We start from the raw sequence: 24262 nt of genomic DNA on the forward strand, positions 1-24262 counted from the left end.
GTGATATGTGACACCTGTATATCTGTGTGCTCCTGAGTCTGTATATGGGAGACTGCGCTGAGTAATGTGATGTGTGACACCTGTACATCTGTGTGCTCCTGAGTCTGTATATGGGAGACTGCGCTGAGTAATGTGATATGTGACACCTGTATATCTGTGTGCTCCTGAGTCTGTATATGGGAGACTGTGCTGAGTAATGGGATATGTGACACCTGTATATCTGTGTGCTCCTGAGTCTGTATATGGGAGACTGCGCTGAGTAATGTGATATGTTACACCTGTATATCTGTGTGCTCCTGAGTCTGTATATGGGAGACTGCACTGAGTAATGTGATATGTGAGACCTGTATATCTGTGTGCGACTGAGTCTGTATATGGGAGACTGTGCTGAGTAATGTTATATGTGACACCTGTATATCTGTGTGCTCCTGAGTCTGTATATAGGAGACTGTGCTGAGTAATGTGATATGTGACACCTGTATATCTGTGTGCTCCCGAGTCTGCATATGGGAGACTGCGCTGAGTAATGTGATCTGTGACAGCTGTATATCTGTGTGCTCCTGAGTCTGCATATGGGAGACTGCGCTGAGTAATGTGATCTGTGACACCTGTATATCTGTGTGCTCCTGAGTCTGTATATAGGACACTGTGCTGAGTAATGTGATATGTGACACCTGTATATCTGTGTGCTCCTGAGTCTGTATATGGGAGACTGCTCTGAGTAATGTGATAAGTGACACCTGTATATCTGTGTGCTCCTGAGTCTGTATATGGGAGACTGCGCTGAGTAATGTGATATGTGACACCTGTATATCTGTGTGCTCCTGAGTCTGTATATTGGAGACTGTACGGATTAATGTGATATGTGACACCTGTATATCTGTTTGCTCCTGAGTCTGTATATAGGAGACTGCGCTGAGTAATGTGATATATGACACCTGTATATCTGTGTGCACCTGAGTCTGTATATGGGAGACTGCACTGAGTAATGTGATATGTGACACTTGTACATCTGTGTGCTCCTGAGTCTGTATATGGGAGACTGCGCTGTGTAATGTGATATGTGACACCTGTACATCTGTGTGCACCCGAGTCTGTATATGGGAGACTGTGCTGTGTAATGTGATATGTGACACCTGTATATCTGTGTGCTCCTGAGTCTGTATATGGGATACTGCTCTGTGTAATGTGATATGTGACACCTGTATATCTGTGTGCTCCTGAGTCTGTATATAGGAGACTGTGCTGAGTAATGTGATATGTGACACCTGTATATCTGTGTGCTCCTGAGTCTGTATATGGGAGACTGTACGGATTAATCTGATATGTGACACCTGTATATCTGAGTGCTCCTGAGTCTGTATACTGGAGACTGTATGGATTAATGTGATATGTGACACCTGTATATCTGTGTGCTCCTGAGTCTGTATATGGGAGACTGTGCTGAGTAATGTGATATGTGACACTTGTACATCTGTGTGCGAATGAGTCTGTATATGGGAGACTGTGCTGAGTAATGTTATATGTGACACCTGTATATCTGTGTGCTCCTGAGTCTGTATATGGGAGACTGCGCTTAGTAATGTGATATGTGACACCTGTATATCTGTGTGCTCCTGAGTCTGTATATGGGAGACTGCGCTGAGTAATGGGATATGTGACACCTGTACATCTGTGTGCTCCTGAGTCTGTATATGGGAGACTGCGCTGAGTAATGTGATATGTGACACCTGTATATCTGTGTGCTCCTGAGTCTGTATATGGGACACTGTGCTGAGTAATGTGATATGTGACACCTGTATATCTGTGTGCTCCTGAGTCTGTATATTGGAGACTGTACGGATTAATGTGATATGTGACACCTGTATATCTGTGTGCTCCTGAGTCTGTATACTGGAGACTGTACGGATTAATGTGATATGTGACACCTGTATATCTGTGTGCTCCTGAGTCTGTATATGGGAGACTGTGCTGAGTAATGTGATCTGTGACACCTGTATATCTGTGTGCGACTGAGTCTGTATATGGGACACTGTGCTGAGTAATGTGATATGTGACACCTGTATATCTGTGTGCTCCTGAGTCTGTATATGGGAGACTGCGCTGAGTAATGTGATGTGTGACACCTGTACATCTGTGTGCTCCTGAGTCTGTATATGGGAGACTGCGCTGAGTAATGTGATATGTGACACCTGTATATCTGTGTGCTCCTGAGTCTGTATATGGGAGACTGTGCTGAGTAATGGGATATGTGACACCTGTATATCTGTGTGCTCCTGAGTCTGTATATGGGAGACTGCGCTGAGTAATGTGATATGTGACACCTGTATATCTGTGTGCTCCTGAGTCTGTATATGGGAGACTGCGCTGAGTAATGGGATGTGTGACACCTGTACATCTGTGTGCTCCTGAGTCTGTATATGGGAGACTGCGCTGAGTAATGTGATATGTGACACCTGTATATCTGTGTGCTCCTGAGTCTGTATATGGGAGACTGTGCTGAGTAATGTGATATGTGACACCAGTATATCTGTGTGCTCCTGAGTCTGTATATTGGAGACTGTACGGATTAATGTGATATGTGACACCTGTATATCTGTGTGCTCCTGAGTCTGTATACTGGAGACTGTACGGATTAATGTGATATGTGACACCTGTATATCTGTGTGCTCCTGAGTCTGTATATGGGAGACTGTGCTGAGTAATGTGATCTGTGACACCTGTATATCTGTGTGCGACTGAGTCTGTATATGGGACACTGTGCTGAGTAATGTGATATGTGACACCTGTATATCTGTGTGCTCCTGAGTCTGTATATGGGAGACTGCGCTGAGTAATGTGATGTGTGACACCTGTACATCTGTGTGCTCCTGAGTCTGTATATTGGAGACTGTACGGATTAATCTGATATGTGACACCTGTATATCTGAGTGCTCCTGAGTCTGTATACTGGAGACTGTACGGATTAATGTGATATGTGACACCTGTATATCTGTGTGCTCCTGAGTCTGTATATGGGAGACTGTGCTGAGTAATGTGATCTGTGACACCTGTATATCTGTGTGCGACTGAGTCTGTATATGGGACACTGTGCTGAGTAATGTGATATGTGACACCTGTATATCTGTGTGCTCCTGAGTCTGTATATTGGAGACTGTACGGATTAATGTGATATGTGACACCTGTATATCTGTGTGCTCCTGAGTCTGTATACTGGAGACTGTACGGATTAATGTGATATGTGACACCTGTATATCTGTGTGCTCCTGAGTCTGTATATGGGAGACTGTGCTGAGTAATGTGATCTGTGACACCTGTATATCTGTGTGCGACTGAGTCTGTATATGGGACACTGTGCTGAGTAATGTGATATGTGACACCTGTATATCTGTGTGCTCCTGAGTCTGTATATGGGAGACTGCGCTGAGTAATGTGATGTGTGACACCTGTACATCTGTGTGCTCCTGAGTCTGTATATGGGAGACTGCGCTGAGTAATGTGATATGTGACACCTGTATATCTGTGTGCTCCTGAGTCTGTATATGGGAGACTGTGCTGAGTAATGGGATATGTGACACCTGTATATCTGTGTGCTCCTGAGTCTGTATATGGGAGACTGCGCTGAGTAATGTGATATGTTACACCTGTATATCTGTGTGCTCCTGAGTCTGTATATGGGAGACTGCACTGAGTAATGTGATATGTGAGACCTGTATATCTGTGTGCGACTGAGTCTGTATATGGGAGACTGCGCTTAGTAATGTGATATGTGACACCTGTATATCTGTGTGCTCCTGAGTCTGTATATGGGAGACTGCGCTGAGTAATGGGATATGTGACACCTGTACATCTGTGTGCTCCTGAGTCTGTATATGGGAGACTGTGCTGATTAATGTGATCTGTGACACCTGTATATCTGTGTGCGACTGAGTCTGTATATGGGACACTGTGCTGAGTAATGTGATATGTGACACCTGTATATCTGTGTGCTCCTGAGTCTGTATATTGGAGACTGTACGGATTAATGTGATATGTGACACCTGTATATCTGTGTGCTCCTGAGTCTGTATACTGGAGACTGTACGGATTAATGTGATATGTGACACCTGTATATCTGTGTGCTCCTGAGTCTGTATATGGGAGACTGTGCTGAGTAATGTGATCTGTGACACCTGTATATCTGTGTGCGACTGAGTCTGTATATGGGACACTGTGCTGAGTAATGTGATATGTGACACCTGTATATCTGTGTGCTCCTGAGTCTGTATATGGGAGACTGCGCTGAGTAATGTGATGTGTGACACCTGTACATCTGTGTGCTCCTGAGTCTGTATATGGGAGACTGCGCTGAGTAATGTGATATGTGACACCTGTATATCTGTGTGCTCCTGAGTCTGTATATGGGAGACTGTGCTGAGTAATGGGATATGTGACACCTGTATATCTGTGTGCTCCTGAGTCTGTATATGGGAGACTGCGCTGAGTAATGTGATATGTGACACCTGTATATCTGTGTGCTCCTGACTCTGTATATGGGAGACTGCGCTGAGTAATGGGATGTGTGACACCTGTACATCTGTGTGCTCCTGAGTCTGTATATGGGAGACTGCGCTGAGTAATGTGATATGTGACACCTGTATATCTGTGTGCTCCTGAGTCTGTATATGGGAGACTGTGCTGAGTAATGTGATATGTGACACCAGTATATCTGTGTGCTCCTGAGTCTGTATATTGGAGACTGTACGGATTAATGTGATATGTGACACCTGTATATCTGTGTGCTCCTGAGTCTGTATACTGGAGACTGTACGGATTAATGTGATATGTGACACCTGTATATCTGTGTGCTCCTGAGTCTGTATATGGGAGACTGTGCTGAGTAATGTGATCTGTGACACCTGTATATCTGTGTGCGACTGAGTCTGTATATGGGACACTGTGCTGAGTAATGTGATATGTGACACCTGTATATCTGTGTGCTCCTGAGTCTGTATATGGGAGACTGCGCTGAGTAATGTGATGTGTGACACCTGTACATCTGTGTGCTCCTGAGTCTGTATATTGGAGACTGTACGGATTAATCTGATATGTGACACCTGTATATCTGAGTGCTCCTGAGTCTGTATACTGGAGACTGTACGGATTAATGTGATATGTGACACCTGTATATCTGTGTGCTCCTGAGTCTGTATATGGGAGACTGTGCTGAGTAATGTGATCTGTGACACCTGTATATCTGTGTGCGACTGAGTCTGTATATGGGACACTGTGCTGAGTAATGTGATATGTGACACCTGTATATCTGTGTGCTCCTGAGTCTGTATATTGGAGACTGTACGGATTAATGTGATATGTGACACCTGTATATCTGTGTGCTCCTGAGTCTGTATACTGGAGACTGTACGGATTAATGTGATATGTGACACCTGTATATCTGTGTGCTCCTGAGTCTGTATATGGGAGACTGTGCTGAGTAATGTGATCTGTGACACCTGTATATCTGTGTGCGACTGAGTCTGTATATGGGACACTGTGCTGAGTAATGTGATATGTGACACCTGTATATCTGTGTGCGACTGAGTCTGTATATGGGAGACTGCGCTGAGTAATGTGATGTGTGACACCTGTACATCTGTGTGCTCCTGAGTCTGTATATGGGAGACTGCGCTGAGTAATGTGATATGTGACACCTGTATATCTGTGTGCTCCTGAGTCTGTATATGGGAGACTGTGCTGAGTAATGGGATATGTGACACCTGTATATCTGTGTGCTCCTGAGTCTGTATATGGGAGACTGCGCTGAGTAATGTGATATGTTACACCTGTATATCTGTGTGCTCCTGAGTCTGTATATGGGAGACTGCACTGAGTAATGTGATATGTGAGACCTGTATATCTGTGTGCGACTGAGTCTGTATATGGGAGACTGTGCTGAGTAATGTTATATGTGACACCTGTATATCTGTATGCTCCTGAGTCTGTATATAGGAGACTGTGCTGAGTAATGTGATATGTGACACCTGTATATCTGTGTGCTCCCGAGTCTGCATATGGGAGACTGCGCTGAGTAATGTGATCTGTGACAGCTGTATATCTGTGTGCTCCTGAGTCTGCATATGGGAGACTGCGCTGAGTAATGTGATCTGTGACACCTGTATATCTGTGTGCTCCTGAGTCTGTATATAGGACACTGTGCTGAGTAATGTGATATGTGACACCTGTATATCTGTGTGCTCCTGAGTCTGTATATGGGAGACTGCTCTGAGTAATGTGATAAGTGACACCTGTATATCTGTGTGCTCCTGAGTCTGTATATGGGAGACTGCGCTGAGTAATGTGATATGTGACACCTGTATATCTGTGTGCTCCTGAGTCTGTATATTGGAGACTGTACGGATTAATGTGATATGTGACACCTGTATATCTGTGTGCTCCTGAGTCTGTATATAGGAGACTGCGCTGAGTAATGTGATATATGACACCTGTATATCTGTGTGCACCTGAGTCTGTATATGGGAGACTGCACCGAGTAATGTGATATGTGACACTTGTACATCTGTGTGCTCCTGAGTCTGTATATGGGAGACTGCGCTGTGTAATGTGATATGTGACACCTGTACATCTGTGTGCACCCGAGTCTGTATATGGGAGACTGTGCTGTGTAATGTGATATGTGACACCTGTATATCTGTGTGCTCCTGAGTCTGTATATGGGATACTGCTCTGTGTAATGTGATATGTGACACCTGTATATCTGTGTGCTCCTGAGTCTGTATATAGGAGACTGTGCTGAGTAATGTGATATGTGACACCTGTATATCTGTGTGCTCCTGAGTCTGTATATGGGAGACTGCGCTGAGTAATGTGATATGTGACACCTGTATATCTGTGTGCTCCTGAGTCTGTATATGGGAGACTGTGCTGAGTAATGTGATATGTGACACCAGTGTATCTGTGTGCTCCTGAGTCTGTATATAGGAGACTGCGCTGAGTAATGTGATATGTGACACCTGTATATCTGAGTGCTCCTGAGTCTGTATATGGGAGACTGTACGGATTAATCTGATATGTGACACCTGTATATCTGAGTGCTCCTGAGTCTGTATACTGGAGACTGTATGGATTAATGTGATATGTGACACCTGTATATCTGTGTGCTCCTGAGTCTGTATATGGGAGACTGTGCTGAGTAATGTGATATGTGACACTTGTACATCTGTGTGCGAATGAGTCTGTATATGGGAGACTGTGCTGAGTAATGTTATATGTGACACCTGTATATCTGTGTGCTCCTGAGTCTGTATATGGGAGACTGCGCTTAGTAATGTGATATGTGACACCTGTATATCTGTGTGCTCCTGAGTCTGTATATGGGAGACTGCGCTGAGTAATGGGATATGTGACACCTGTACATCTGTGTGCTCCTGAGTCTGTATATGGGAGACTGCGCTGAGTAATGTGATATGTGACACCTGTATATCTGTGTGCTCCTGAGTCTGTATATGGGACACTGTGCTGAGTAATGTGATATGTGACACCTGTATATCTGTGTGCTCCTGAGTCTGTATATTGGAGACTGTACGGATTAATGTGATATGTGACACCTGTATATCTGTGTGCTCCTGAGTCTGTATACTGGAGACTGTACGGATTAATGTGATATGTGACACCTGTATATCTGTGTGCTCCTGAGTCTGTATATGGGAGACTGTGCTGAGTAATGTGATCTGTGACACCTGTATATCTGTGTGCGACTGAGTCTGTATATGGGACACTGTGCTGAGTAATGTGATATGTGACACCTGTATATCTGTGTGCTCCTGAGTCTGTATATGGGAGACTGCGCTGAGTAATGTGATGTGTGACACCTGTACATCTGTGTGCTCCTGAGTCTGTATATGGGAGACTGCGCTGAGTAATGTGATATGTGACACCTGTATATCTGTGTGCTCCTGAGTCTGTATATGGGAGACTGTGCTGAGTAATGGGATATGTGACACCTGTATATCTGTGTGCTCCTGAGTCTGTATATGGGAGACTGCGCTGAGTAATGTGATATGTGACACCTGTATATCTGTGTGCTCCTGAGTCTGTATATGGGAGACTGCGCTGAGTAATGGGATGTGTGACACCTGTACATCTGTGTGCTCCTGAGTCTGTATATGGGAGACTGCGCTGAGTAATGTGATATGTGACACCTGTATATCTGTGTGCTCCTGAGTCTGTATATGGGAGACTGTGCTGAGTAATGTGATATGTGACACCAGTATATCTGTGTGCTCCTGAGTCTGTATATTGGAGACTGTACGGATTAATGTGATATGTGACACCTGTATATCTGTGTGCTCCTGAGTCTGTATACTGGAGACTGTACGGATTAATGTGATATGTGACACCTGTATATCTGTGTGCTCCTGAGTCTGTATATGGGAGACTGTGCTGAGTAATGTGATCTGTGACACCTGTATATCTGTGTGCGACTGAGTCTGTATATGGGACACTGTGCTGAGTAATGTGATATGTGACACCTGTATATCTGTGTGCTCCTGAGTCTGTATATGGGAGACTGCGCTGAGTAATGTGATGTGTGACACCTGTACATCTGTGTGCTCCTGAGTCTGTATATTGGAGACTGTACGGATTAATCTGATATGTGACACCTGTATATCTGAGTGCTCCTGAGTCTGTATACTGGAGACTGTACGGATTAATGTGATATGTGACACCTGTATATCTGTGTGCTCCTGAGTCTGTATATGGGAGACTGTGCTGAGTAATGTGATCTGTGACACCTGTATATCTGTGTGCGACTGAGTCTGTATATGGGACACTGTGCTGAGTAATGTGATATGTGACACCTGTATATCTGTGTGCTCCTGAGTCTGTATATTGGAGACTGTACGGATTAATGTGATATGTGACACCTGTATATCTGTGTGCTCCTGAGTCTGTATACTGGAGACTGTACGGATTAATGTGATATGTGACACCTGTATATCTGTGTGCTCCTGAGTCTGTATATGGGAGACTGTGCTGAGTAATGTGATATGTGACACCTGTATATCTGTGTGCTCCTGAGTCTGTATATGGGAGACTGCGCTGAGTAATGTGATATGTGACACCTGTATATATGTGTACTCCTGAGTCTGTATATGGGAGACTGCGCTGAGTAATGTGATATGTGACACCTGTATATCTGTGTGCTCCTGAGTCTGTATATGGGAGACTGCGCTGAGTAATGTGATATGTGACACCTGTATGTCTGTGTGCTCCTGAGTCTGTATATAGGAGACTGTGCTGAGTAATGTGATATGTGACACCTGTATATCTGTGTGCTCCTGAGTCTGTATATGGGAGACTGCGCTGAGTAATGTGATATGTGACACCTGTATGTCTGTGTGCTCCTGAGTCTGTATATGGGAGACTGCGCTGAGTAATGTGATATGTGACACCTGTATATCTGTGTGCTCCTGAGTCTGTATATAGGAGACTGTGCTGAGTAATGTGATATGTGACACCTGTATATCTGTGTGCTCTGAGTCTGTATATGGGAGACTGTGCTGAGTAATGTGATATGTGACACCTGTATATCTGTGTGCTCCTGAGTCTGTATATGGGAGACTGCGCTGAGTAATGTGATATGTGACACCTGTATGTCTGTGTGCTCCTGAGTCTGTATATAGGAGACTGTGCTGAGTAATGTGATATGTGACACCTGTATATCTGTGTGCTCCTGAGTCTGTATATGGGAGACTGCGCTGAGTAATGTGATATGTGACACCTGTATATCTGTGTGCTCCTGAGTCTGTATATGGGAGACTGCGCTGAGTAATGTGATATGTGACACCTGTATATCTGTGTGCTCCTGAGTCTGTATATGGGAGACTGTGCTGAGTAATGTGATATGTGACACCTGTATATCTGTGTGCTCCTGAGTCTGTATATGAAGCCCAACGGAACTTGGAATAATAAAAAGCTGCGGCCGCCACATTGTAGCATTTCATGTACAGATTCAGAGACTCTGTCTCGCACAGATATATAAGTGTCGCAATATCAAATTCATCAGTACAGTCTGCTGGTGCGTCCTAGTCACATCACATTGCGACTTAGACACATTTTCGGCACAAAAGACGCCCAAGCGCTTGCAGAGTCTCACAGGGTCTGGTGCACCGAGAGGGGCTTTTTAGCGCGAATGCAGCAAAGATGTGTAAGGACGCATCTGTACACAAGTCTATACTGTGGCAGGATGAGTCCCAGACTTGAACAAACCCCCCCTGGCCTAAGTTTCCAGCCCTTCTCTGAATCGTACAGACTTCAGCCACATAAACTAAAGCAAATGAAGGGAACATGAAACATGACGTCTGCCACAATTCAGGATCCAGATTGTAGGAAACGTGGCTACATTTATCCAGACTCCGCCAGTCTCGCTAAGCGTGCGTTAGTAAATGAGCTCTATACTATGTTAGGAACAGACACTGACCTTCACACACTCTGTCTCATTAAAGGGGGGGCAGTTGATGGCTGATGTGACTAATACTGGTCCTACTGCTGTGTTTGTGCAGTCATATCTGACACACTTAGAGATCCAGGAGGTACCGGGCTACATAAAAAGTGAAAAAGAACATAGAATACACAATATAAACAGGAACTATGGTGTGTGTGTAGATTGTTATCCCTCCTGCTGTCCCCTCACTCTGTAGTCAATGTAATGGAAATATAGACCAATAGCACTGATCTGCACACCAAATTCTTATATCAGCCACCTAGTTATAAACAGCCCGCCATCCTGGCTGTCTATCAGAGTGCTACATGTGTACTGACTACGGTGTAAGTGTGATCAGGATTACAACAGTTACAGCAATATAGACGGTACAGCGTTCCAGAGGTAATGAACAGTCAGAGTGTAAGTGTAAGGGGGAATTCTATTACAGATCACTTGTGTAACATATCCTGTGAGTGAGTCAGTGATGGACTTTAATAGTACAATCTATTACAGATCACTCGTGTAACATTACCTGTGAGTGAGTCAGTGAAGGGCATTAATAGTGCATTCTATTACAGATCACTCATGTAACATTACCTGTGAGTGAGTCAGTGAAGGACATTAATAGTGCATTCTATAACAGATCACTCATGTAACATTACCTGTGAGTGAGTCAGTGAAGGACATTAATAGTACATTATATTACAGACCATGGGTTAGTACTTCTGTGGGGACAGTGTAACATATCTTGTGAGTGAGTTAGTGAAAGACAATAGTGCATTCAGATCACTAGTGTAACAATGTAACTGTGCCCTCAGATCACTAGTTTACCAATGTAAAAGTGTAACGTAGCCTGAGTGACTTAGAAGGACAATAGTGCACATTCAGATCACTAGTGTAACAATGTAAGAACATAACATACCCTGTGAGTGAGGACGGTGCCATTCAGCATGGTCTGGATGCAGGACACGTTGCGGCAGTGCCCGCAGCACCTGCTCACCTCTCTTGGTGGTTCATACATCTGGTTCTGAAAAGCAACATGAGATTATTTTTAATTAAAACAAAAAGAATATTATAAAAAAGATGTATTCCTAATTCACGAATCACAGGATAAGTTTAAGAAAATGTTATTTCCAGTAATACGCCAAGTGAACCTCTGATGAAGTTGACTTGTTCAACGAAACGCGTAAGGCTGACCTATTTGCACATGAGTCTGGGGGACTCATACCAGCAAATCATCTATGGCACAGATGGCACTACCTCACCTCCCCCTGACCCATTCACAAGCTCCGGAGCGATCCATTCACACTTCCTTCCACCTTTCCGTTGAAAGTCTCTGGATAGCTGCACCCCAGCTGCGTGACGCAGGTTTATCAAGTCTGAAAGTGGAACTTGGCTTCACTCAGTACACGTTTCATCTATTCATCTATTCCCTGTGGAACAATACCTGGACACTACACCAAGCTGCACCATGCACGTTCGCACGACTATAGACCATGGACATTTCTATTTTTAGCTTCATTCATATGTATTCATATTGCATTATTCGTAATTTGTTTTTATAATGGGGAGCACAGACGGTGTAATGGTTAGCGTTACTGCCTCACAGCACTGAGGTCATGGGTTCGATTCCCACTACAGCCCTAACTGTGTGGAGTTTGTATATTCTCACTGTGCTTGCGTGGGTTTCCTCCGGGTACTCCGGTTTCCTCCCACACTCCAAAAATATACTGGTAGGTTAAATGGCTCGAAATAAAAAATGAACCCTAGTGTGTATGTGTGTGAACATGTGATAGGGAATATAGAGTGTAAGCTCCACTGGGGCAGGGACTAGTGTGAATGGACAAATATTCTCTGTAAAGCGCTGCAGAATATGTGCGCGCTATATAAATAACTGGTAATAATAAATAATAATGCTAATCTTAGCGCTGAATAAATGTAATCCTGGGTTTCTCGTGCAGTAGACTTTACTCCTATTTATTATTACTCTTATAGAATGTATTTACATTAGAAGCACATTTATTTTGCGCTGTTTTCCTTTTGATTTTATACATAGCGACTCGTATCCCAGAGCAGCAGAATCTTGTGTACAGAGACGGATCCTGACATTTATATGATATTTCTACTGGAATCTTGTGATCTATTGACGTATAGGACAGTGGTATATTTGAACATATTTCACATGGGCTATAACATCTTTAACGCACATAGTTACTTGATTAACGCAAAGTTGTTTTCAAACATCTCTGAAAGCAATTACATTTCCTCCCATCAGAATTGAAGTAAAGACCCTCTTACCGGCTGGCACCTGGCGGCACAGTTCAGGGAGGTGACGTTTATCTGGTGATACCTGGTGACTGGATCCATCACAGACGTACAGTGGGATGAGTGACAGACGCCCTGGGGTGTATGCTCCACAATGGTCTGGCCCGGCCTCAGGACGCCGCGCTCCTTACTCAGACACACGGTGTCCTTCACTGAGACAGCGCAGAAAAACATGGAGGTCATTACATTGCAGGATTCTAAGTGACCATAGTAACAACAGTTCTCTCCTTAGGGGGGTGAGAGGGTTTCTATTATACTGGCACAATTATAACAAAAGGGAAATTATACGTTTAAGCAGGTTTATTTTCATCAGTCATTTGCACAGAGTACCTGGTCTGCCATATAATGAGATCTACCCTAATGTAGATTCCGCTGAAAGAGTGCCCCGGTGGGCAGACAGTGTAAGAACTCCAGTACATCTAGATCTAGAACCTGGTGGGTACAGATAGGGGAGTACTCCTGATTTATTCAGTAAGAAGAGCGAGCTACACAATGGGCCTGATTCACAGAAGTGCGCAATGCAGCTATTTACGCAGTTGAGTAATTATCAGAAAACTGCGCATGTGTCGACGTACATCACCGTCGTCGCTCGCAGTGACTATTTATCCGCAGTGTGACTGACAGTCAGTGTTTCTGGGAGGTAACAGGCAGTGTCGGCAAAGAACCCAGGCGTGTCATGACCGTTTTTGGAGCGTGTCGCACCATTAGTATGCTATCCAGTACGCAATATAAATGTCTCCGGCGTCTTAGGCCCTGATTCAGAGCCGGACGCTCTGACCAGAGCGCTCGCTCTGAATCAGGGCCCACCTCCATAATTATGGAGCGTCCTCCTGGACGCTCGTATAGCTGTGGGTCACCACCCACAGCCTATACGAGCGTGCAGGTTGATGGCCGCGACCATCGCCACTGCGAGCCGGAGCCTGCGGTTGAGTTTCTCAACCGCAAGGCCCGGAGTGATTTTGGCTCTATCAGAGCCAAAATCACTCCCACTGACATCACTAGTGATGTCAGTGGGCCGGCTTCTAACGGTAGGCGTTCCCTTGGGAACGCCCCCGTCTGGGAGGCACGCCCCCGGCACGCCCACCAAAGGGGGCGTGCTGTCAATCAACATCGACAGCACGCCCCCTTTGATCAGACACAACGAGCGAAGGAAAGTCCTTTGCTCGTCACGTCTGGCGCATGCGCACGACTGAGCTCCCTCCGTCGTGCGCATGCGCAGTGCACACCATCGACCCACTTGCGAGCGGACAGCCGCTTGCGAGTGGGTCTGAATGAGGCCCTTAGTTCCCAGAGTCATTCTGAGTAGATATGTGTACTGCGATAATCGAAGGATCCGAGACCGATGCTGCAACTTTGTACGCAGATGCTTCCTTTGCAAGCCGCAGGTGGGCGCCTCAATGTAGTCCTCGACCCTCAATATAGTCCTCGACTTCTGCGTCATTTGCATATTGTCGCACAGCAAACGAGTACAGGATTGCAGCTGCGATGGCATTAGCATACAACTCTTAGGGGCAGATGTACTAAGGGCCTGATTCAGCAAGTATCGCTATTGCGATTACGCACACAGATGGCCGATTGTTGCTTTCTGCGCATCCATCTCTGCGACTACGCAGACCCATCGCAGAGTGACAGGAAGTGACCGTTTTGGGGTGGTGATGGGGAGGGGGGGGTGGTCAGGCGTGCCAGTGCGTTTCAACGCTGTTATAGGGTCAAGCATAAATTGGCCACTGCGATGCCCTAGGCAACTTGGGCTTGTACTGCGTGCGCTGAGGTTAGCAATTTCTGAGTAAAGTCAGGCCCTGTGCAAGTGTGTGTGAGGCTGCCATGGTACTCGATGTTACCGATGGTTTCGCATACTCGCTGAGTATTACGGATGTGTGTAAGGGGAAGTGAGCGTCCTTGTATTAGGCTGCGACGGCATAGCGATAGCAATCATTAGCATATTTTCACAGTGAGACTGCGTGCGTAATCGCAGCTCCGATCCTTACTGAATCAGGCCCTAAGCTCTGAAAAGTGATAAACTGCCAGCCAATCAGCTGCTGTCATTTTTCAAACACAGCCTGTGACATGACAGTTAGGAGCTGAGTGGCTTGGAGTTTATCACTCTCCAATGTATCACTTTCCAGAGCTTAGTACATCTCCCCTTTAATCCGCCCAATGTATTTACATTAATCCACGTTAATTACAATGCATATTACCTACTGTATGTGTACTTTCAAGTGTGTACACATGGTCTAATGTCTGGGAATATTCTCTGTAATGTGACCTCCGCACAGCACATTCACACACCGGACGGGTTTACAATGAGGGAGGGATTTTATTTCTGCATAATTTGATGAGATCAGTCATAAATGCTGTAATACTGTCCATTCTCCAATTGTTAACACCCCGAAATTGTCCTGTCTTCAATCTTCGATACCATTCAGTCACCAATCATTATTGCCCTGAGACTGCCCAGGGACAGATCATTAATACCCTCTACACTAAGAAGTAAGCATGCCACCCAGAAAGCACAGGGACTAACCAACAAGGGCAGCCACGATTCGTGATAACACAAACCCAGCGCAAGTTAGTACATTTCTAAATGAGACACCACCCCCACCCCCCCTAGGGTGGTACTGGACTCAGGGCATGGCTGGCAGTCACTAGTCTCCTATACACAGTGCTGGCGGATGCTCCATCGTACCCAGAGATCTTCCAGGAACTGCCACAATCTTCTACATATATTATTACTGGGTTACTGTCCTCATGTGTCCTATGGTGACGCCGCATTATCTGTCTGAACACCTGCTTAATATAAGAGTCCACCACTCAGTATGTACTGTACATTTCCCGTTCCCTGGGCTGCTATGAAATGATGCTTCAGAGTCCTGAGGCCTTACCACATTTATATACGGTGCAGTTACAGGGATTTGCTGCTGAAAACAGGAATTCCTCATCAATTTGTAGCTTTTCTCCCTAACATAAAACAGTATGAGAGAGGAAATATAAATATTTAATGTATATCACTTTTTATGTTAGTTTTCATTCATTTCATCAACCAAGATGGCTTCACCTTATCTATTATTATGCCTGACGGTATCTAGTGCTCAATGTAATAATACGCAGACTTTATCTGGTACTCATGAGTGATTATGCTGGATCTGTGGCATAGTATGTACCATGTTGTACTTCCATAATCACACGCAGGATCTGTACATAGTATGTACAATGTTGTACTACCGCAGTCACACGCAGGTTCTGTGTATAGCATGTACCATGTTGTACTGACGCAGTTACATGCAGGATTTGTGTATAGTATGTACCATGTTGTACTGACGCAGTTACACGCAGGATCTGTGTATAGTATGTACCATGTTGTACTGACGCAGTTACACGCAGGATCTGTGTATAGTATGTACAATGTTGTACTGCCCCAGTCACATGTAGGATATGTGCATAGTATGTACAATGTTGTACTACCGCAGTCACACGCAGGTTCTGTGTATAGTATGTACCATGTTGTATTGATGCAGTTACATGCAGGATCTGTGTATAGTATGTACCATGTTGTACTGCCGCAGTCACATGCAGGTTCTGTGTATAGTATGTACCATGTTGTATTGATGCAGTTACATGCAGGATCTGTGTATAGTATGTACCATGTTGTATTGATGCAGTCACACACAGGGATCTGTGCATAGTATGTACAATGTTGTACTGCTGCAGTCACACGCAGGTATCTGTGCATAGTATGTACAATGTTGTACTGCCGCAGTCACACGCAGGATCTGTGTACAGTATGTAACATGTTGTACTGCTGCAGTCACATGCAGGGATCTGTGCATAGTATGTACCATGTTGTACTGACGCAGTCACAAGCAGGGTTCTCTGCATAGTATGTACAATGTTGTACTGCTGCAGTCACACGCAGGATCTGTGCATAGTATGTACAATGTTGTACTGCCGCAGTCACACGCAGGGATCTGTGCATAGTATGTACAATGTTGTACTGCCGCAGTCACACGCAGGATCTGTGCATAGTATGTACAATGTTGTACTGCTGCAGTCACACGCAGGATCTGTGCATAGTATGTACAATGTTATACTGCTGCAGTCACACGCAGGGATCTGTGCATAGTATGTATAATGTTGTACTGCTGCAGTCACACGCAGGGACCTGTGAATAGTATGTACAATGTTGTACTGCCACAGACACATGCAGGGATCTGTGCACAGTATGTACAATGTTATATATACTACTGCAGTCACACGCAGGATCTCTGCATAGTATGTACCATGTTGTACTGACGCAGGGATTTGTGCATAATATGTACAATCTTGTACTGCTGCAGTCACACGCAGGATCTGTGCATAGTATGTACCATGTTGTACTGCTGCAGTCACACGCAGGGATCTGTGCATAGTATGTACAATGTTGTACTGCTGCAGTCACATGCAGGGATCTGTGCACAGTATGTACAATGTTATATATACTACTGCAGTCACACGCAGGGATCTGTGCATAGTATGTACAATGTTGTACTGCTGCAGTCACATGCAGGGATCTGTGCACAGTATGTATAATGTTATATATACTACTGCAGTCACACGCAGGGATCTGTGCATAGTATGTACAATGTTGTACTGCTGCAGTCACACGCAGGGATCTGTGCATAGTATGTACAATGTTATACTACCGCAGTCACACGCAGGGATCTGTGCATAGTATGTACAATGTTGTACTGCTGCAGTCACACGCAGGATCTCTGCATAGTATGTACCATGTTGTACTGACGCAGTCACAAGCAGGGATCTCTGCATAGTATGTACAATGTTGTACTGCCGCAGTCACACGCAGGGATCTGTGCACAGTATGTACAATGTTATACTGCTGTAGTCACACGCAGGGGCCTGTGCATAGTATGTACAATGTTGTACTGCCACAGTCACATGCAGGGATCTGTGCACAGTATGTACAATGTTATATATACTACTGCAGTCACACGCAGGATCTCTGCATAGTATGTACCATGTTGTACTGACGCAGGGATCTGTGCATAATATGTACAATCTTGTACTGCCGCAGTCACACTCAGGATCTGTGCATAGTATGTACAATGTTGTACTGCCGCAGTCACACATAGGATCTGTGCATAGTATGTACAATGTTGTACTGCAGCAGTCACACTCAGGGATCTGTGCATAGTATGTACAATCTTGTACTGCCGCAGTCACACGCAGGATCTGTGTATAGTATGTACCATGTTGTACTGCTGCAGTCACACGCAGGGATCTGTGCATAGTATGTACAATGTTATACTGCCGCAGTCACACGCAGGGATCTGTGCATAGTATGTACAATGTTGTACTGCTGCAGTCACACGCAGGGATCTGTGCACACTATGTACAATGTTATATATACTACAGCAGTCACACTCAGGGTTCTCTGCATAGTATGTACAATGTTGTACTGCTGCAGTCACACGCAGGATCTGTGCATAGTATGTACAATGTTGTACTGCCGCAGTCACACGCAGGGATCTGTGCATAGTATGTACAATGTTGTACTGCCGCAGTCACACGCAGGATCTGTGCATAGTATGTACAATGTTGTACTGCTGCAGTCACACGCAGGATCTGTGCATAGTATGTACAATGTTGTACTGCCGCAGTCACACGCAGGGATCTGTGCACAGTATGTACAATGTTATACTGCTGCAGTCACACGCAGGGATCTGTGCATAGTATGTATAATGTTGTACTGCTGCAGTCACACGCAGGGACCTGTGAATAGTATGTACAATGTTGTACTGCCACAGACACATGCAGGGATCTGTGCACAGTATGTACAATGTTATATATACTACTGCAGTCACACGCAGGATCTCTGCATAGTATGTACCATGTTGTACTGACGCAGGGATCTGTGCATAATATGTACAATCTTGTACTGCTGCAGTCACACGCAGGATCTGTGCATAGTATGTACCATGTTGTACTGCTGCAGTCACACGCAGGGATCTGTGCATAGTATGTACAATGTTGTACTGCTGCAGTCACATGCAGGGATCTGTGCACAGTATGTACAATGTTATATATACTACTGCAGTCACACGCAGGGATCTGTGCATAGTATGTACAATGTTGTACTGCTGCAGTCACATGCAGGGATCTGTGCACAGTATGTACAATGTTATATATACTACTGCAGTCACACGCAGGGATCTGTGCATAGTATGTACAATGTTGTACTGCTGCAGTCACACGCAGGGATCTGTGCATAGTATGTACAATGTTATACTACCGCAGTCACACGCAGGGATCTGTGCATAGTATGTACAATGTTGTACTGCTGCAGTCACACGCAGGATCTCTGCATAGTATGTACCATGTTGTACTGACGCAGTCACAAGCAGGGATCTCTGCATAGTATGTACAATGTTGTACTGCCGCAGTCACACGCAGGGATCTGTGCACAGTATGTACAATGTTATACTGCTGTAGTCACACGCAGGGACCTGTGCATAGTATGTACAATGTTGTACTGCCACAGTCACATGCAGGGATCTGTGCACAGTATGTACAATGTTATATATACTACTGCAGTCACACGCAGGATCTCTGCATAGTATGTACCATGTTGTACTGACGTAGGGATCTGTGCATAATATGTACAATCTTGTACTGCCGCAGTCACACTCAGGATCTGTGCATAGTATGTACAATGTTGTACTGCCGCAGTCACACATAGGACCTGTGCATAGTATGTACAATGTTGTACTGCAGCAGTCACACTCAGGGATCTGTGCATAGTATGTACAATCTTGTACTGCCGCAGTCACACGCAGGATCTGTGTATAGTATGTACCATGTTGTACTGCTGCAGTCACACGCAGGGATCTGTGCATAGTATGTACAATGTTATACTGCCGCAGTCACACGCAGGGATCTGTGCATAGTATGTACAATGTTGTACTGCTGCAGTCACATGCAGGGATCTGTGCACACTATGTACAATGTTATATATACTACAGCAGTCACACTCAGGGTTCTCTGCATAGTATGTACAATGTTGTACTGCTGCAGTCACACGCAGGTTCTGTGCATAGTATGTACAATGTTGTACTGCCGCAGTCACACGCAGGGATCTGTGCATAGTATGTACAATGTTGTACTGCCGCAGTCACACGCAGGATCTGTGCATAGTATGTACAATGTTGTACTGCTGCAGTCACACGCAGGATCTGTGCATAGTATGTACAATGTTGTACTGCCGCAGTCACACGCAGGGATCTGTGCACAGTATGTACAATGTTATACTGCTGCAGTCACACGCAGGGATCTGTGCATAGTATGTATAATGTTGTACTGCTGCAGTCACACGCAGGGACCTGTGAATAGTATGTACAATGTTGTACTGCCACAGACACATGCAGGGATCTGTGCACAGTATGTACAATGTTATATATACTACTGCAGTCACACGCAGGATCTCTGCATAGTATGTACCATGTTGTACTGACGCAGGGATCTGTGCATAATATGTACAATCTTGTACTGCTGCAGTCACACGCAGGATCTGTGCATAGTATGTACCATGTTGTACTGCTGCAGTCACACGCAGGGATCTGTGCATAGTATGTACAATTTTGTACTGCTGCAGTCACATGCAGGGATCTGTGCACAGTATGTACAATGTTATATATACTACTGCAGTCACACGCAGGGATCTGTGCATAGTATGTACAATGTTGTACTGCTGCAGTCACATGCAGGGATCTGTGCACAGTATGTACAATGTTATATATACTACTGCAGTCACACGCAGGGATCTGTGCATAGTATGTACAATGTTGTACTGCTGCAGTCACACGCAGGGATCTGTGCATAGTATGTACAATGTTATACTACCGCAGTCACACGCAGGGATCTGTGCATAGTATGTACAATGTTGTACTGCTGCAGTCACACGCAGGATCTCTGCATAGTATGTACCATGTTGTACTGACGCAGTCACAAGCAGGGATCTCTGCATAGTATGTACAATGTTGTACTGCCGCAGTCACACGCAGGGATCTGTGCACAGTATGTACAATGTTATACTGCTGTAGTCACACACAGGGACCTGTGCATAGTATGTACAATGTTGTACTGCCACAGTCACATGCAGGGATCTGTGCACAGTATGTACAATGTTATATATACTACTGCAGTCACACGCAGGATCTCTGCATAGTATGTACCATGTTGTACTGACGCAGGGATCTGTGCATAATATGTACAATCTTGTACTGCCGCAGTCACACTCAGGATCTGTGCATAGTATGTACAATGTTGTACTGCCGCAGTCACACATAGGATCTGTGCATAGTATGTACAATGTTGTACTGCAGCAGTCACACTCAGGGATCTGTGCATAGTATGTACAATCTTGTACTGCCGCAGTCACACACAGGATCTGTGTATAGTATGTACCATGTTGTACTGCTGCAGTCACACGCAGGGATCTGTGCATAGTATGTACAATGTTATACTGCCGCAGTCACACGCAGGGATCTGTGCATAGTATGTACAATGTTGTACTGCTGCAGTCACACGCAGGGATCTGTGCATAGTATGTACAATGTTGTACTGCTGCAGTCACACGCAGGGATCTGTGCATAGTATGTACAATGTTATACTGCCGCAGTCACACGCAGGGATCTGTGCATAGTATGTACAATGTTGTACTGCTGCAGTCACACGCAGGATCTCTGCATAGTATGTACCATGTTGTACAAGCAGGGATCTCTGCATAGTATGTACAATGTTGTACTGCCGCAGTCACACGCAGGGATCTGTGCACAGTATGTACAATGTTATACTGCTGTAGTCACACGCAGGGACCTGTGCATAGTATGTACAATGTTGTACTGCCACAGTCACATTCAGGGATCTGTGCACAGTATGTACAATGTTATATATACTACTGCAGTCACACGCAGGATCTCTGCATAGTATGTACCATGTTGTACTGACGCAGGGATCTGTGCATAATATGTACAATCTTGTACTGCCGCAGTCACACGCAGGATCTGTGCATAGTATGTACAATGTTGTACTGCCGCAGTCACACATAGGATCTGTGCATAGTATGTACAATGTTGTACTGCAGCAGTCACACTCAGGGATCTGTGCATAGCATGTACAATGTTGTACTGCTGCAGTCACACGCAGGGATCTGTGCATAGTATGTACAATGTTGTACTGCAGCAGTCACACATAGGATCTGTGCATAGTATGTACCATGTTGTACTGCTGCAGTCACACGCAGGGATCTGTGTATAGTATGTACAATGTTGTACTGCAGCAGTCACACATAGGATCTGTGCATAGTATGTACAATGTTGTACTTCCGCAGTCATTCGCAGGGATCTGTGCATAGTATGTACAATGTTATACGGCCGTAGTCACATGCAGGGATCTGTGCACAGTATGTACACAGTACTGGACATGGGTAGTAACGGTGTGCAGATACACACAGTGTGTCACAGTAACTGGTGCCAGAGAGATCACTATTAAACTGCAGGCGCCAGTCTCACTTGTTATGTGTAAGAATATGAATATTACGATTTATTAGAAGATACCAAGACTGATTTCCTGAGTGATTTCATCTAGTTATTTTCTCTTATCAGAGACACTACAATGGTGCATGCCTATATCAGAGATCTGTGCATAGTATGTACAATGTTGTACTGCTGCAGTCACACGCAGGATCTCTGCATAGTATGTACCATGTTGTACTGACGCAGTCACAAGCAGGGATCTCTGCATAGTATGTACAATGTTGTACTGCCGCAGTCACACGCAGGGATCTGTGCACAGTATGTACAATGTTATACTGCTGTAGTCACACACAGGGACCTGTGCATAGTATGTACAATGTTGTACTGCCACAGTCACATGCAGGGATCTGTGCACAGTATGTACAATGTTATATATACTACTGCAGTCACACGCAGGATCTCTGCATAGTATGTACCATGTTGTACTGACGCAGGGATCTGTGCATAATATGTACAATCTTGTACTGCCGCAGTCACACTCAGGATCTGTGCATAGTATGTACAATGTTGTACTGCCGCAGTCACACATAGGATCTGTGCATAGTATGTACAATGTTGTACTGCAGCAGTCACACTCAGGGATCTGTGCATAGTATGTACAATCTTGTACTGCCGCAGTCACACACAGGATCTGTGTATAGTATGTACCATGTTGTACTGCTGCAGTCACACGCAGGGATCTGTGCATAGTATGTACAATGTTATACTGCCGCAGTCACACGCAGGGATCTGTGCATAGTATGTACAATGTTGTACTGCTGCAGTCACACGCAGGGATCTGTGCATAGTATGTACAATGTTGTACTGCTGCAGTCACACGCAGGGATCTGTGCATAGTATGTACAATGTTATACTGCCGCAGTCACACGCAGGGATCTGTGCATAGTATGTACAATGTTGTACTGCTGCAGTCACACGCAGGATCTCTGCATAGTATGTACCATGTTGTACAAGCAGGGATCTCTGCATAGTATGTACAATGTTGTACTGCCGCAGTCACACGCAGGGATCTGTGCACAGTATGTACAATGTTATACTGCTGTAGTCACACGCAGGGACCTGTGCATAGTATGTACAATGTTGTACTGCCACAGTCACATTCAGGGATCTGTGCACAGTATGTACAATGTTATATATACTACTGCAGTCACACGCAGGATCTCTGCATAGTATGTACCATGTTGTACTGACGCAGGGATCTGTGCATAATATGTACAATCTTGTACTGCCGCAGTCACACGCAGGATCTGTGCATAGTATGTACAATGTTGTACTGCCGCAGTCACACATAGGATCTGTGCATAGTATGTACAATGTTGTACTGCAGCAGTCACACTCAGGGATCTGTGCATAGCATGTACAATGTTGTACTGCTGCAGTCACACGCAGGGATCTGTGCATAGTATGTACAATGTTGTACTGCAGCAGTCACACATAGGATCTGTGCATAGTATGTACCATGTTGTACTGCTGCAGTCACACGCAGGGATCTGTGTATAGTATGTACAATGTTGTACTGCAGCAGTCACACATAGGATCTGTGCATAGTATGTACAATGTTGTACTTCCGCAGTCATTCGCAGGGATCTGTGCATAGTATGTACAATGTTATACGGCCGTAGTCACATGCAGGGATCTGTGCACAGTATGTACACAGTACTGGACATGGGTAGTAACGGTGTGCAGATACACACAGTGTGTCACAGTAACTGGTGCCAGAGAGATCACTATTAAACTGCAGGCGCCAGTCTCACTTGTTATGTGTAAGAATATGAATATTACGATTTATTAGAAGATACCAAGACTGATTTCCTGAGTGATTTCATCTAGTTATTTTCTCTTATCAGAGACACTACAATGGTGCATG

General features: G+C 44.9%; 1 protein-coding gene across 1 annotated transcript in view; it reads right to left on the bottom strand.

Annotated features, from left to right (window-relative positions):
- The window catches only part of OTOG (otogelin), a 288440-nt gene that overhangs the window by 23933 nt on the left and 240245 nt on the right, over positions 1-24262 (bottom strand). Inside the window, exons 48-51 of the mRNA XM_088458241.1 lie at positions 15691-15766; positions 12782-12960; positions 11406-11510; positions 10481-10600 (exon numbers count right to left, since the gene is read on the bottom strand). Coding sequence (XP_088314367.1) covers positions 10481-10600; positions 11406-11510; positions 12782-12960; positions 15691-15766 — 480 coding nt within the window. The remainder of the gene's footprint in view (positions 1-10480; positions 10601-11405; positions 11511-12781; positions 12961-15690; positions 15767-24262) is intronic.

Source organism: Taudactylus pleione, unplaced genomic scaffold, assembly GCF_031769625.1.
Source record: "Taudactylus pleione unplaced genomic scaffold, aTauple2 ptg000820l, whole genome shotgun sequence".
Lineage (NCBI taxonomy): Eukaryota > Metazoa > Chordata > Amphibia > Anura > Myobatrachidae > Taudactylus > Taudactylus pleione.